The 16965-nt window shown below is 45.8% G+C and overlaps 1 protein-coding gene across 2 annotated transcripts; it reads left to right on the top strand.

Moving 5' to 3' along the window:
* The first annotated feature begins 2197 nt into the window (after positions 1 to 2197).
* CCK (cholecystokinin) lies at positions 2198 to 13721 on the top strand. 2 transcript variants are annotated; one of them, XM_083706135.1, is made up of 3 exons: positions 2198 to 2403; positions 8261 to 8509; positions 12776 to 13721. In XM_083706135.1, exons 2-3 carry the CDS (start codon positions 8263 to 8265, stop codon positions 12904 to 12906), a joined length of 378 nt encoding a protein of 125 aa, XP_083562261.1. In that variant the 5' UTR covers positions 2198 to 2403; positions 8261 to 8262; the 3' UTR covers positions 12907 to 13721. The 2 variants fall into 2 exon arrangements, with proteins under 2 accessions (XP_083562261.1, XP_083562260.1); XM_083706134.1 differs by lacking the exon at positions 2198 to 2403 and adding an exon at positions 6147 to 6359.
* The last annotated feature ends 3244 nt before the right edge of the window (positions 13722 to 16965 follow it).

Below are 16965 nucleotides of genomic sequence, written 5' to 3'. Positions count from 1 at the left end.
ATGGGAACCAGATCTGCTCTGCAAAGTCCCCCCCCCCCCAAATCCTATCCAGTTAACAGTATGCATGTATGATCACAGTAGATTACCATATCCTATCTTCATTACAATGTCAGTTCCTGGACCTTCTGCCCACCATATATTGTTTTCCTACTATAGATTTTGAACCTTCTAGGCTAGTGGTTCTTTACCTTTTTTGGGTCATAGACTGCTTCAAGAATCTGATAAAAGCTATGGACCCCTTCCCCTGGGGGGGGGGGGGAATGCATAAACACCATTTATTTGATTGCAACATTTCTTTTGCAACTAGTTCACAGGCCGCCTGAAGACCATCCATGGACCCTTGAGTTGTCCATAAACCACAGGTAACAATCCCTGTTCTAGGCAGTGGTGTCTGGTGCCTGTTGGGGACTGGTGAGGCAGAAGGCAGGGAGGGCACCAGTAGGTGGTGCTACAGCCAATGACAAGCTGCGCTATGCCTTCATTGGTTGTAAGTAAGCAGGCAGGCAGGTGGGGGCTCTCTGAAGGCAGACTGAGGTTTTTGGGGCAGTGGCCCCACCCACAACGGAACAGCCTACACTGCTTCTAGGCATACATCATGTTACCAGAATAGCTTTCCATCACGCACATCTAAGATGCTAAGATGCCAGTATGGTGTAGCAGTTAGACTGCTGGACTGGGACCTGGGAAACCTGGGTTCAAGTCCCCCCTCAGCCATGAAGTTCACTGGGTGTGACCTTGGGCCAGTCACTCACGCACCTCACAGGATTGTTGTTGTAAGGATAAGATGGGGAGGAAGCAGGAGAAGTATGTACACCACCTTGAGATCCTTAGAGGGAAGGTGGAATATAAATGTAATAAATAAACTGATAACTAAGTCAGCAGTAGGGACGCGGGTGGTGCTGTGGGTTAAACCACAGAGCCTAGGACTTGCCGATCAGAAGGTCAGCGGTTCAAATCCCCGTGACGGGGTGAGCTCCCATTGCTCGGTCCCTGCTCCTGCCAACCTAGCAGTTCGAAAGCACGTCAAAGTGCAAGTAGATAAATAGGTACCACTCTGGCAGGAAGGTAAACGGTGTTTCCATGTGCTGCTCTGGTTCGCCAGAAGTGGCTTTGTCATGCTGGCCACATGACCCGGAAGCTGTCTGCGGACAAACGCCGGCTCCCTCGGCCAATAAAGCGAGATGAGTGCCACAACCCCCGAGTCAGCCACGACTGGACCTAATGGTCAGGGGTCCCTTTACCTTAAATCAGCAGTGGCAGACTCTGGGCTTTAAAACTTCAGCAGCATGCTGCGCAGCGCCAAAATTCGGTAACACCTGCCTCTTGCCTTCCATTGTTTGTCCTTGTTTGGCAGCTGCCCTTGGGGTGGGCAAATTGCTGACACACTCACAGTGGCATAGCGTGGGGCTGCAGGGGGGCCGGCCACAACATCTGGGGGTTAGGGTTAGGGGGCGCAAATCCACGGGTTAGGGGGCACAAATCCACGGGTTAGGGGGCACAAATTACTTGCCCTGGGTGCTGACAACCCACGCTACGCCACTGCACACTCATAAATTCACCTCTGAAATTAGTGCGGTGTAGCAGAAACAGATAAGATGGTGCAGTGGTTTGAGTGCTGGTCTAGGACCTGGGGGACCAGGACGCCAATCCCCATTGAGCCATGAAGATCACTGGGTGACCTTGGGCCAGCCACGGTCTCTCGGACTAACCTACCTCACGGGATTGTTGTGAAGATGAAACATGGAGGGGGAGGGGCACCCTTCAGGGACCCCCGATAAAATATTTGAGGGTTATTATGCGCCCCTCAAGTTGATGGGCATGCGCCGCATCCTGTGATGGATTATGTGGGGTGGGGCTTACTCCCCCCCATATTAGGGGCTGAGGTCCCTTCAGGGACCATCAATAAAATATTTGAGGGTTATTATGCGCCCCTCAAGTTGATGGGCATTTCCATTCAAATGGTGTGCATGCGCCGCATCCTGTGATGGATTATGTGGAGTGGGGCTTACTCCCCCCCCCCCATATTTTATTGAAGTTGGCACACCTGCCGGCCACCTAGAGCTCCTTGGCAGATACAAAAGTAATTAACTAATTAATTAATTAGTGGAAGGACTAGAAGAGGCCTCGCTGTCCGCCCCCCCCCCCTCTCCCCAAGTTCTCCCTCACTCCGCAGCGTCCCGCCTCTACCCCGCAGCTCCCCTCCCGCGTAGCGTCTCGGGAGGTAAGCGCAGCGTCTGCACTAGCAGCCAAAATCGCTCTGGAGCCTCTGGGCACTGAGCGAGGGCAGCGGGCGAAGGAGCTTCGCCAAGCAACTTCCTAGGTAAAAGAAAAGTTCGAAACACAAAGGGACAACCGGGCGAGTTCAGCGAGACTCCCCACACCTATCCGGGGCAGAAGGAGAAGGTAAGCGGGTATTTTTTCTTGGAGAGGACCAGAGGGAGGGGCTTTCTTTTCTGGAGATGTGAGCCCAGGGCACTCCGGAGCCTCCCTTTTTGCGGCGGTGCGTTTCCAGGCTGCAGAACCGCTTCCCCCTTCGACCTCCCCCGACAGACGGACGGGAATCCAGCGCTGGGATCGATGCCTCGCGGCGAGATCCCTTGGTCCGGCGGCGGCGCCAGGGCGGATCAATGGACGGGCGCCCGGCCCGGGGACTGTTTGCTAGCTTCTTAGCGCCCTGGACCCGCCCGGGAAGGAGGCGAGGTTTCAGCCGCGCGGCTGTGTTTCCATTTCTCTCTTTTCTTTTTTAAAGTGCCGTCCAGGCACCTCGGGGCTCTAGCGAGCTTCCAAGCAGTCCTCATGGAGAAAAGAGCCCTAGCTCCGACGAAGGGGGTGTCTGGCCCCCGATCCCAGGTTTCACCCCCTTAGCCCCGGAAGAGCCGGGTCTGAAACCCTGGGGGCGAAGGGAACACACTCCCAATGCACCCCATAATCCCTCTCCCCTCGGACGGGGAAGCCTAAAAGCTGAAAGTCAGGACTTGGCTCGGGCTGGTTCAGCACCCTGGAGAGCTCCGCCGTGGGCAAAGGATGGCGACGAAGCGGCCAAGTTTATTAATAATAATAATAATAATAATAATAATAATAATAATAATTACCCCGCCCATCTGGCTGGGTTTCCCCAGCCACTCTGGGCGGCTTCCAACAGAATATTAAAATACGATAACCTATTAACCTATTAAACATTAAAAGCTTCCCTAAACAGGGCTGCCTTCAGATGTTTTCTAAAAGTCTGCTAGTTGTTTTTCTCTTTGACATATTTACTACTGCTGCTGCTGCTGCTGCACCTTGTCCTAGCCAAAGATTATTGACCTTGTCTCCTTGCTCATTTCTTTCTGCTTATTATGCTTATTATTATTGGTGGACTACTATAGAATCATAGAATTGGGAGGGACCCCAAGGTTCATCTAGTCCACCCCACTGCAATGCAGGAATCTCAACTAGATCATACATGACAGGTGGCCACCCAACCTCTGCTTAAAAACCTCCAAGGAAGGAGAGTCCACAACCTCCGGAGGGAGTCTGTTCCACTGTCAAGCAGTTCTTAAAGGGAAAGGGACTCCTGACCATTAGGTCCAGTCGTGGCCGACTCTGGGGTTGTGGCGCTCATCTCGCTTTACTGGCCGAGAGAGCCGGCATACAGCTTCTGGGTCATGTGGCCAGCATGACTAAGCCGCTTCTGGCGAACCAGAGCAGCGCACAGAAACGCCGTTTACCTTCCCGCTGGAGCGGTACCTATTTATCTACTTGCACTTGACGTGCTTTCAAACTGCTAGGTTGGCAGAAGCAGGGACCGAGCAATGGGAGCTCACCCTGTCGCGGGGATTCGAACCGCCGACCTTCTGATCGGCAAGTCCTGAGCTCTGTGGTTTAACCCACAGCGCCACCCATGTCCCTATCCACTGTCATGCAGCTCTTACTGTCAGGGAATTTTCCCTGATATTTAGTCGGAATCTGCTTTCTTGTAGCTCGAATCCATTGAGTCCTACCCTCCAGAGCAGGGGAAAACAAGCGTGTTCCCTCTTCCATGTGACTGTCCTTGAGATATTTGCAGATAGCTATCATATCTCCTCTCAGTCTCCTCTTTTCTAGGCTAAACATACCCGGCTCCTTCAACCATTCCTCATAAGGCTGTTAGTTCAATCTCACCCAGGGATGGCTGTGGGCAGGATTCCTGCAAAGCATTGGGTTGGAATAGATGATCCTCTATAATTCTATGACGCTATGTCTTGTGGGGGGGGGGCTGTCATCCTTTCTTTGCCCCCTCCCCTTCTAAGATCCCTTCCTGATCAGTGAAGAGTCTATTTATTACTCATAGCTTCCCATACTTCACTGTCTGGAATTTTATTTCATTTTTTAAATAAAAAAAATGGAAAGGGTATTTGAAAGGAATCAGGAAACAACCGGTGCGCACCTGGAAGCGTCCCATTCTTTTTGTTAACCATTGATTGCAGTGGGCGTCCTTTCCACAACATTACAATAAGGAAGACCACGTCTCAGTGGCAGATCTTGGAGACTAATTTTTCAGCAGCATGCATCCTGTTTGATGCCAAAATTCAGCACCGCCTGCCTCTTACATTCCCGCTGCAACTAAACCAGTAGCTTGTCCCCTAAATCCACCTCTGCACATCTGTATACATTTTTAAGCTGCCAGAGGAGGAGAAGAAATGAATCAGTCCAGTTGGCATCAATACTTTCTTAGATAACTATTATTAAACTTCTCATGCAGCAGATACAATCAGAAACCATTTGTCTCCAGAGTAGTCGCTTACCATTGGATCCAGACTAAGTTTAATTCCCCCTGAATTCAATGTGGCTTGGATTAAATCATGGTTGTCTTACTCTGGATTCCAAACCATAGACTACTATGGATCAGTTCCACATATACTAGTAGGAGGGTGAGTGGCAGACAATACGTGTTAATATTCATTAGCTCAAACTGCCACACAGGTTACCCATTAAACCGCAAATGGTGCTAGGCCATAAGGCATTTAATTTATATATTTAACATAAGGTATATATCACTTGGGTGGCACTGTGGTCTGAACCACAGACCCTAGGGCTTGCTGATCAGAAGGTTGGCGGTTCGAATCCCTGCAACGGGGTGAGCTCATGTTGCTTGGTCCCAGCTCCTGCCAACCTAACAGTTTGAAAGCATGTCAAAGTGCAAGTAGATAAATAGGTACCACTCTGGTGGGAAGGTAAACGGCGTTTCTGTGCGCTGCTCTGGTTTTGCCAGAGGCGACTCAGTCATGCTGGCCACATGACCCGGAAAAACTGCGGACAAATGTCAGCTCCCTCGGCCAGTAAAGCGAGATGAGTACCGAAACCCCAGAATCGTTCACGACTGGACTTAATTGTCAGGGGTCCTTTACCTTTACCTTTTTTTATATCACTTGATTGTAAGAAAACCGCTGACCAGTTTACAAAAACGGCACAATGTTCAGCTTTACAAAGCACACATTGTGCAGAATAATGATAATAATAATTTATTATTTGTACCCCGCTCATCTGGCTGGGTTTCTCCAGCCACTCTGGGCGGCTTCCAACAAAGATTAAAAATACTCAAAAAAGCCAAAAGAACAACCCACCCTATATTATTAGTTATCACATTACTTTGGGAAGTTCCAAGGAATTTGGTACAGCTTGCAGCAAGGGTAGCCAATATGGTCCTCTACAAATGTTGTTGAGTTGCAACTTCTATCAGCCTCAGACATGTCCAATGGTCAGGGGTCAACAACACGGAGAGGACATCACATTGGCTATTCCTTGCTCTTATAGTTCATCTGTAAGCAGCTCATTGGTCTTCTTAAGATCACAAGACAAGCCATGAGTAGTTGTTTCAAATGTGAGCACCTGCAGGATTCCATAGAGTAACAAGACTGCACCCCAGATCCCCAAATCATTTGTTTGGTTTTGATAGTCCAGGGGCTGTCAACATAGTGACCTCCAGATGCTACAGATTACAGTTCCCATCATCCCTGACCACTGGCTATGCTGTCTGGGGCTGCATTAAAGTCACTCCAACGGTGCCCCTGAATTAACGTCGTTCTCATTTCTTCTCTCAATACATAGTCAAAGTCCCTGCAACATTGCTGGGCAGAAGCAAAGCCGTGCTTTCTGCAGAGGCAGAACTGAACCCTTTTGTTTGGCAACTTCTCCCACCCCCCCCCCAACCCTAATACAAGTGCCTTTCCTCCACCCATACACTGGAGTGTGTGGTGCTCCCATCCTTGCGTCAGAGCTGTGCAAACAGATGACACTAAACCAGACTATTTAAGGGGCAGCATTGAAGGGCTCAGCTACAACCTCGAGCCTGCCTCTCTTCTCTTGTGCACAGCTGCAACCTGCACCTCATTTAGAAGGTAGGCGATGATTATTTCACTGAGCAACTGCTTTTAGGGTGTGTGGGGGAAGGAAACAGCTAGTGGCTGGCTTCTTTACTTTATTTATTTTTTTACTTAAGGGTTTCTCAGACTGCACTGGGTTTTTCTTAGAAACTGTAAGAATTAAATCTTCCAAACTGTTGCAGGCAGCTTCACAGGCACTTTGAGTTTAAAAACTCTTCCTCTCTGCCTTTCTTAACCTTTTACTAAACATGTACAGGGTCGATTCACTGCATTTTGAGGAAGCATCTTGGGCAACAAAGCCGAGTTTTCAGGCTGTTGCTGTTTTCAGTTCCAGCTCCTGCTGGGTGGTGTTGCCTTTGCTAGACCAAAAGGCAATGTTACGGTAACTTTTTATATGGAGCAGGCTGTAAAATCTCTTTGAAAACCCAAACCCAACATTTATCAGACAGAATTCAGGTGTCTTTTAAAAATCTGAATGACATTTCTACATGCAGTGAAATCCTATACATGCTTACTCTTCAGAAATAAGCCACATTTAATTCAATAAAACTTCCAGGTAAGTGTGTATAGGATTTTAGTGGCATATGTGTTATGGGTGGGGGGCTGGAAAGGTTGTATAATTTGAATTTTAGTCTCTGCACCATAATATTAGCAGCTGGGTTATTTAAGTAACACTTTTTCTTTATTTTCTTTTTTCAACTTACGATTTGTTACTTGGAGATTGAATGTTGGCATTGCTACCTTTTTTATCATGAATGCAGAACAGTCTCTGCTGAATGATTTTGGGGCTGTAATTTCTTTTTAAGTTTAAGGAGCTTGGTGATTTTAGCATGTAAGAGACATTCCAGCCCAATGCAAGCATTTATGTTTTATTGCTGGGTTAAACTCAAGATGATACTAAAACAAATGGGACTTATTTTTAGGTGTACCATATTCTGATTTCTCAGATGTATGTGAAACAGGTGTTGTATTGAAACCTATAATGCATGTGAATTTAATAGATCTGTCAAGTTGTGGGCTCTGCACAAAATCAAATGTTCACTTTACATTTCGTACCCTCTCACAAAAAATATCTTCAGACATGTCTACTTCACTCCCTCAAAGCATCCTCACTCACACGTACAGCAAAAGCATTAGTTGCGTATTTCACACACATGTATTCTGAAGGGACACATACCTAAGACTGCTTTAATGGCAATCAATACCTTTTATTCTGAAATCTTATGCATGTCTACTAAGAAACAGATCCTGATGAACTCAGTGAGACTTACATATGGGATTGTAGCCTCAGTTACTCTGTCCTATTCACAGCCAGAATGCTGAATAAAAGTTCTCTTTCTCATAGGTGAATTTAGCTTTTCTAGTTTTCTACTTACCAGAGTGCAAACCTGGAACTGGAACAGCAAGTATACATTTACTCCAGATAAATTAAGGCAGGGTACAGAAAGTGTGGTCTTGTGGTGTAGATCCATGCATTCACAATATCCAGGAAGGAAGTCAACACCTCTTTGTATTTTTTCCCCTAGGATGTAGAGATGATATTTAGGGACTCAGAGCAACCAGAACCATGCTAATATAGTAAATATTTCGTTGCCTTTCCAAAGCAGAATGTCTCACTTTCAAAAGAGGGGCAAGTGCTTCCCCCTGCCAGCACCGCAAAAGGGAAAGCAATGAATGGTTTCAGATGGTCAAAGCAGTTGGTCCCCCATCCAGCGATTAACTGGTTATCTTTGCTCAAGCTATAATCAACCAAGGGTATGGATCTCTATGGTCTTTAGTCCCCATAGGCAGTTAAATGCATCTCTGCCTTGTCTAATTGAGCTGCCAGAATATTTGTTGATTTGGAAGTAGACTATGGTGTGTGTGACGGAGCCTTTTAGCATCCTTGACAATCTCTTCTTCCTTTTCTTCCCTAGCTATGTACAGCGGGGTCTGCATCTGCCTGCTCCTGGCTGCGCTGTCCACAAGCTCCTTGGGGCAGCAGAATTCAGGATCCCACAATGCCAATCCTGTGGCCACTGATCTTGAGAAGAGCTTGCTGGAAAACTACCGGCATGTCCGTACTCCAGGCTCTGGGAAATCTATCCAGCAGCTGGACGGCAACGTTGACCCAAAGGCTAACCTGGGAGCTCTGCTGGCCAAATATCTCCAGCAAGCCCGAAGAGGTATCTTTTGAATCATTTTTCTACCCAAGTGTACTATGTCAAAGAAATGCCCCTGTAAAATTCAACACATGAATAGCTTCAAATGGAAGGCAGGGTGACCTCTCTTATCATGATTCCCGCCCCCCCCCCCCCGCAAAGCCCAGGCAGTGAGGTTGCATCTTGTTAGTCCAGCCAGTGTAAAGGGTTTTTGTTGATTAAACAGGTCAGTTCTTCAATGCATACAAGAGTGGCTGGTGCCTTTAAAAGAGGGGTGTACATGTTTCACCTATTCCGACAAGCCTTATCACACCCTTGCTCAGTTTAACCTGCAGAAAGTGTCAATCTGACTCTTCTCTGCTCAGCCAATGCAAGCCCTTCCGACCAGCAAAATAGAACCTCCTTGTGCAGTAGCAGTCTATCTCTAAAGATCAAACGATAGAGAGAGGCAATAGGGCAGGGTTATTTCCCTTCATGCCAATGGAGCACAAAGCAGAGACATCATCTGAGTCCAGATGACTCTCTTGAAGTTTCATTTGCTGTTGCAACATTCATCCTAACAAAGGCAAACTCGAATTCTAGTATTGTAGGAAGAGATCCTGAGGATCATCTAGTCCAACCCGCTGCAATGCAGGAATAGGCAGCTGTCCCATAAGGGGATCAAACCTGCAACCTTGGTGTTATCAACACCGTGCTCTAACCAACTGAGCTATCCGGCTGATAAGGCAGAGAGCAAGCAGGCTGTTGTGTAAGCAGGGAACAGGGCCAGCCCAAGATATTTTTCCACCTGAGTTGAAGGACGAGATGGTGCCCTCTCCTCGTTCTGCATTCAGTAGCTGACTGGACTAGCAGTTGGAAATGGGCCGTGCAGCAAAAGCAGCTCTGTTCTCTAGCAAAGGGGAATGGTCAGAGAGCTTAGGAAGAACAGTTGTCCGTTCCCTCTAACTTTTGCCACCTGAGGCAGTCGCCCCACTTTGCCTAATGGTAGAACTGTCTCTGGTAGGAAGGAGAGAATATGGGAAGGGGATAATATGGTAGCTAAGAGGTAGCCCAGAGAAGGGTGGCTGGGGGTGATGAAAGGTCGGAGAAGACCTCTGTTTGGGCATGAGGTGTCTACCCCTACCTTGTGGAGTAGATCAACTTGCCTTCCCCTTGTCCAGAAGGCTCTGTCCTCCCTTCTTCTTCAGACAACTCCCTCTGGAAACCACTGCCCGGCAGATGGTTCTTAAACTGCCTGGAAAATACCTCGGGGCTTTCCCCTGTCTCTGCGGTGCCATTAGGTAATTCTAGACTCAGGACTTAATGGCTGTGTGTGTATTAATTCACTTACTTGAAATGTGGCAAGCCAGCCCTGTGTTCAGACAAACCTCCAGGGCTTCACACAGTACGGAGCAGGAGGAGCCTTGACAACAGCGCGGCCCTGGACTTGAGCAGTTGTCTGGCTCTCATTGAGCAAGTGAGCCTCAGTCCTCAGAGCTACGCTGTTCCAGAGTGAGGCAACCAACCTCCCAGTGTAAAGAGGGCTTGGACCAGGCACACAGTTGAGGGGATGCAACAGGCAACATCCAGTGTCCAAGGGGGTTAGGCAGCCTGCGTCTTCTCCATGAAGAAAAGTGGCAGTGCAGGGCAGAGGTTTCACTCCCTCTCTGATGGTAGTCAGGGGTTGAACCCTGAAAGTGCCCATGGCACATCTGCACTAAACCTCTGCATTATTATTATTATTAATTAAATTTGTATACCATCCTTCATCCGCAGATCTCAGGGTGGTTTGCAGCATAAAAAGACAAGATAAAAACCAAATGCATAATAAAAACAGAGCAAACCACTAACCCATGGGGGGTCAGGGACATAGCTGTCAACGTTTCCTTTTTTTTTTTTTTAGGGAAATTCCCTTATTCCGAATAGGATTCCTTGCAAGAAAAGGGGAAAGTTGACAACTATGGTCAGGGATGGGTAGCAGTAAAACCAATGTGCATTGTGTTTTGGGTTGTTGTTGCTTTTTAAAAAAGTTTTCCTGCTATTTTCCTTGCCCCTGCTTTTTAAGGCACTGTGCTAACGGAGCAGTGTCAAAAGACATCTGCATAGCTTAGGATTCAGGAGGGACCTCAAAGTTCCTCTAATTCTCCCTGCCTGAAACAGGAACAGAGGAATCACTGATGGATAGCTCAGTTGGGTAGACTTGGGGCGCAGTGTTGATAACACCAAGGTTGCCTATTCGATCCCCGTATGGGACAGCTGTCTGCTCCTGCATTGCATTGGACTAAATGATCCTCAGGGTTCCTTCCAATGCTACACAGACTGTGGCTTTGTAGGGTTTCAGGAAGGGACTCTCTCCCACCCCTACCTAGAGTTGTCAGTGGTTGATAAGCTGGGGCTTTCTGCACACAACACAAATTAGATGCTCTACCATGGAACTCTCTCAATGCAAGAGTCCAGGTTAGACATCTATCCTATACTCTTCACTCTTCAAAGGATTATCCGTATCAGGGTTTCCCAAACTTGGGTCTCCAGCTGCTTTTGGACTCCAGCTGCTTTTATGAAGGCTGTCCAGGGAATTGCAGAGAATTCCATCTAAGTTTTTAGATGCCAAGGACCAAAATAATGTATATTCTACTTGGCAATATATACACAAAGGGACAGCTATTATAATATAAAAGGCATTTAATAATATGTTAAACGTGCAGCTTAAAATAATTTGTTAAATTTACAGATGTTAATAATACATTAAATTTACAGGTGAAGATCCATTAACCCAAGCTGATTTTTCTAATTTTATAATGCTAGGCACACTTACTAGGGTAGAAACCTAATTAGATCCATTGGACTTACCACTGAGTAAACATGCATAGGGTTGTGTTGCATGTCTCCTGGACTGGTTTCTCTGTCGATGTTACCCTGTTGGATTATCTACATATTTATAAGTTCTCTATAATGTCAGAGGGGAAGGCATAGAACACCCCATTTGAGAACAACTTGATCCAGAAGTAAACTCAAGTTTATTCCAGTAGAACTTGCTTATGAGCAAGAACTCCAGCCCAGATCACACACTGATTTCTCCCAGGGCTTTCCTAGTCATTCCTACACTATATTCACAAGAACCTATGAGAACTGAAGTGAGGAGAGGACAGAAAAGAAGCACTCTGACTGATTTCAGAAGGGCCTTTGTTACCGGAACAATCTGCCCCTAGCCCAAGATCACCCAGCCTTTTGTGCCTTTAAGGTGGAAGTTTCCACAATAGCCACATTTGTATTGACTTGTCCAGCCGTCATTCAAACTAGTAGGCAAATCTTTTTATTTTATTTTAACAGGTGCCCCGCGCAGAAAGAGTAGCCTCTTATACTACTTAATACATTTATCACATTCAAGGGGTTCAGGACAGCCCATCTTAAACTATCACATGTTTATTTTCACAACTACCTTGTAAAGTGACGCGGGTGGTGCTGTGGGTTAAACCACAGAGCCTAGGACTTGCTAATCAGAAGGTTGGCGGTTCGAATCCCCATGACGGGGTGAGCTCCCGTTGCTCAGTCCCTGCTCCTGCCAACCCAGCAGTTCGAAAGCACGTCAAAGTGCAAGTAGACAAATAGGTACCGCTCCGGAGGGAAGGTAAACGGCGTTTCCGTGCGCTGCTCAGGTTCGCCACAAGTGGCTTAGTCATGCTGGCCACATGACCCGGAAGCTGTACGCCGGCTCCCTCGGCCAATAAAGCGAGAAGAGCGCCACAACCCCAGAGTTGGTCATGACTGGACCTAATGGTCAGGGGCCCCTTTACCTTTACCTTACCTTGTAAAGTAGTTTAGCTAAAAAATCAGTGACTTGCCCACAGTGAGCTTTGTGGCAGAACAGGGACTTATCCTTATTTTGCAAAACTGTTCTACATTCAGCGCAGAGATGCTTCTACAACACTGGCCCTAAATAAACTAAACTAAACTAAAGCTGCTCCTTTCTTCTTGACCAGAGAAGTGTATTGCCTGCATGGCTACAGATGGTAATTAGCAGTTTTATATGTGTTTAAGGCATCACCCCATAGTCCCTGCATATACAGTGGAACCTCGGTTGTCGAACGTCATCCGTTCCGGAAGACCGTTCGACTTCCGAACATTTGACAACCGAAGCACAAAGGGCTGCCAGCAAGTTCAGTGGGGGAAATTGAGAAATGAGCCTCGGAAGCTATTCGACTTCTGAGGTGCGTTCGAAAACAGAAGCAATTACTTTTCGGGTTTTCTTCTATTATTTCGATAGTGAACATGTACTTCTATTTCACTCTTTATTTTCTTGTTTTCCCCAAGGTGCTTCTGGAAAGGTCTCTGTCATGGGATTGCAGAGTTTTGACCCGACGCACAGAATAAGAGACAGAGACTACATGGGATGGATGGATTTTGGACGCCGGAGTGCCGAAGAATATGAGTACTCTTCTTAGAGAGTTTCAAACTATGCTTAAAAGAAATGAAAATCGAGTCCCATTTCTGTACAGGGTGGGGGGAAAATTATCATCCTTTTCGAATCAGTGTTTTAAAAGAAAACATATGTATTTGATGTAAATTTGTCTGTAAAACTATACAATGCAATATATATTATATAAACATATGCAGAATTTTCCAGGAAAAAAATACTATCTTTCTCCTATAGTTTCTTACCACTCGGTTGTAGACATATTAAAAAGTATTTCATTCATCCCTCTGTTGTCTGATCGCCAGAATTGTTGATGAGTGTCGCAATCACTGCAGAAGGAAAATACCCTCACATCTTTCATACACTGTTAATCTGAACAACTTCCAAAGGAGCACGTTATATATACCAAAAAAATTGCTACGGGCGTTAAGAGGCAATCTGTCCAGATATCAACATGAAAAGCATTTTTCAATGGTTATGAGAATCCATTTCAAATTTAATTCTGACAAATCTCTGGTGAATAGAATGAGTGTCTCAGAAGCAGCAGCTAAGCATTTTCACCTTTAGGTTCTATGCCCAATTTTCAAAGCAAAGGTGATACTGATGTTAAATTTTGGTGTGGAAATCCTGGATTTGACGTATCTTACTAAAATAGCTGCTTTTTGCATATGGTTTCAGGGGGTTCAAAGTCTACCCCCATTTTATTTAATTAGAGCAGCGTTGGACATGGAACTGATTTCTGATTTAACATATGTGAGGATGGTTCGGTAATTTTCTTTTGTGAAGTGAATGTGAACATTCTGCTACAGTGATTAATCCTGGAATAAACAAAACATTCCTTGCCTCGTGGTGGCTTATACATTTGTTTCGAGATACGAAATGAAGATCCTGCACCTCTCACCCCAAATACGATTAGAGAAGCTCATTCAGTAGTTTGCAGTGCAATCTTACTCAGAAGTAAGCCTCCTTACATTTAATGTGACTCACCCCCAGGTGTACAGGATTGCAGTCTTAAATATGAAAACCTTCTTGCACTGGGAGCAATCAAAACGGTTTTTAAAAACAAGAACAAACAAAAAACAGCTTTAAATGACTCCAAACATGAGCAAGGCATTATAGGCACACTTATTTATTTATTTCATCATTTATTTATTTCATGATTTCCCACAGGAAAAAATGAATTTAAGTAATAGACAGGGCAACCTACTGCCTCTCAAGAGATCAACAGTATCACAGAGAAGCATGACAAATTTAAGGAGGAGAATATATGTTTGGATTCCGGGGGACAACTCACTTGTGTTAGGGAAGAAGCCAAGGGAGATACTAACCCATAATATTTTTCACTGGCATTCAAAGTATAAAACAGTTTCCAGTTGCTGCTGGAATTGCTGCATTGTGGAAACCTACCTGCTAGAAGGGCGTAACAACCCAACGTTCTTCTTTTTGGAATCTCATTTTCATCAGATATAAATAAGCAAAGCACATATACAACTGAGTACTTTCGTGCTATCGGGAAATTTCATAGCACTGAAGTGCCTCTGGCTTCAAAATCAAGGAGAACCCAGACGGCAATTATTTCGCTAAAGAGATTTGTCTTGTCCATTACAGAGTAGAATTCAACAGAGGACGATCTGCTATCGAACAGCTGCGGACAAAAGGTGGCTCAGAATCTACTGGTAGATTTCTGAGAGACTTGAAGATCAACAAGGATTTCTGACTCCCCAAATGTCAAACACTGACAACAAGATGACTCCCCCTCCCTTAATGACATGCTGAAACGAAGAAAGCTGGGGGTGGACTGTATGACAAGGAGTGTGCAGATCGAATGTGAGTTGTGCTTAGTTCTGGTACTCCAAACAAATCCTCAGGCTCCTGGTCCTTTTATTCTAACTGTCTTTCTTTCACAACAGGCTCCATCTTGGTGGGCCTCAGAGTACTAGTAAAAAGCAAAACAGATCCTGCAAGCCTGGCATGAATCCGTCCTTATAGTAGCAGAGGGGATTTTAAGAGCCAACGCTTTTCCTACATGATATGCTGTACCTACTGAAATTCCCACTTTTACATAATTACTAAAAGGGCGAGGGAGGCAGAAATCCAATTCCATACCCTCTAAGATTTCTCGAGTGAAAATAGGGATATCCCATTCCATAATAATAACTTTACTATTGATACCCCACTCATCTTACTGGTTTGCCCCAGCCATTTAGGCAGCTTCCAACATATATAAAACACAATAAAACATTAAACATTGGGTGGTGGGAACCTTCCCTATAAAAGGATAGCCTTCAGACGGCTCAGGGGTTGAATAACTCCATATCCTCCAACATTTCTCCAATTAAAATAGGGACATCCTAAGGAAAAGCGGGACAAATCAGAAACCGGGGTGGCTTCTCTAAATCAGGGAGTGTTATGTACTAAGCTTGGATCCTAGAACAATAGGCAAGTAGGATCCTAGAATGCAACAACTGATTGGCTTGCAGGAGAAGACCAATCAGGCTCCAGGAAGAAGTTAATCAGCCTATTAGGCTGGTAGGATCGTAGAATGCAACAACTGATTGGCCTGCAGGAAAAGACCAATCGGGCTCCTGGAGGGAAGCAGAATCAGCTAATCAGACGGGGCTCATTGTGTAAATAATGTATATAAAAGCCTGAGGTTTGGGGAGGGGCAATTCAATCACTGTTTTACAAGCTGCAATAAAGAGCATGAAATCACTGCAGGACTCTGAGTATATTTCAGGGAGATCCCTGGAAAATAGGGACACTTGGAGGGTCAGGATCCGGGCTTTGGTGTACAGTCCTAGCATATTCCACAATACAGCACCAAGCACCATCCTTCCCCCATACATGAATGGGGCGTCAATGCATGAATCAGCTGCTCAAACATCATAGTCATGGTGGAACTGATGCTTGTCCTGCATGCATTACACTACATATTCGCTTTGCTAAGTGGAGATGGTTTTCTGGTTAAATGGCAACAGTGTTTGAAGCAATCGATGGGCCTCTACCACATATGGTGGTAGTAGACTCAAATAGCCTGTGATTTGGGCATGAAAATGAGGGGTGGGTGCTGAATTCTTCCCCAACTTGCCACTTTGCCCTCATCCTGTTCTTTCCCCCAGCAAACTCAGAGGGGAAGTGAGCCCAACTGGCTGAAGAAATAGGGGAAGGTCTCTTTTCCCCTGAAATATACTCGTAGTCGAGTGTGGATTTCATGCCCTTTATTCAGCTCATAGTAGTGAGAAATGGAAGTTCCCCTGAACTGTCTGCTTTATATACATTATTTACACAATGGGCCCCACGTGATTGGCTAATTCCGGGATTCTCCTGTAGACCAATCAGGTTGCAGATTCACTTCCACCTGGAGTTGGATTGGGTGGCTCCTGAAGACCAACCATACTGCTGCATTCCGAATCCTATTGTTCTAAGACCAATCAGACTGCTGCAATTTGGATCCTATTCAACTCAGTACATAACACTCCCTTTACATTTTATGCCGCTCCCCATTTCACACATGACTCGGGCAGAGTCGCTCAGCCGTTGCAACATTTGACCCTGAATGAAAGAAAGCAATTCCTGGGCAAAAAAAGCAAGCACATAACACAGAGAGCTTAGGATAGAGGTTTATTTCCAAACACATCTTGATATATGCGGAACTCTGCCTCATAACCTTCATATTTCACTGCTTTTAAAATTCTGTCGTTCGTTCGCAGATATTCAAACATGATGCGAAAGCTGCTAAAATATCAACAGCTGGTTCTTCTAATTACAGTGGTACCTCGGGTTACATACGCTTCAGGTTACAGACTCCGCTAACCCAGAAATAGTGCTTCAGGTTAAGAACTTTGCTTCAGGATGAGAACAGAAATCGTGCTCCGGCGGCACGGCAGCAGCAGAAGGCCCCATTAGCTAAAGTGGTGCTTCAGGTTAAGAACAGTTTCAGGTTAAGAACAGACCTCCGGAACGAATTAAGTACTTAACCTGAGGTACCACTGTATTTCCAGACCTTTTGGTGCTTGGGTTTGTGCCAAAGGGTTGATCAAAGCAGGCAAGCAGACTAGATAGGGCCATAAAGGGCTTTGCATTGACT

The sequence above is a fragment of the Podarcis gaigeae genome (genome assembly GCF_964106915.1).
Source record: "Podarcis gaigeae genome assembly, chromosome: 12".
Classification (NCBI taxonomy): Eukaryota; Metazoa; Chordata; class Lepidosauria; order Squamata; family Lacertidae; genus Podarcis; species Podarcis gaigeae.
The sequence above is the reverse complement of the archived record's forward strand: the minus strand, read 5'-3'. Positions and strand labels throughout refer to the sequence as shown.

Bases quoted from the DNA above. Each gene is read 5' to 3' on its own strand.
- CCK (XM_083706135.1), top strand. From the start codon at position 8,263: ATGTACAGCGGGGTCTGCATCTGCCTGCTCCTGGCTGCGCTGTCCACA. The intron at 8,510-12,775 runs GTATCTTTTGAA...GTTTTCCCCAAG, and splicing joins TCTCCAGCAAGCCCGAAGAG to GTGCTTCTGGAAAGGTCTCT.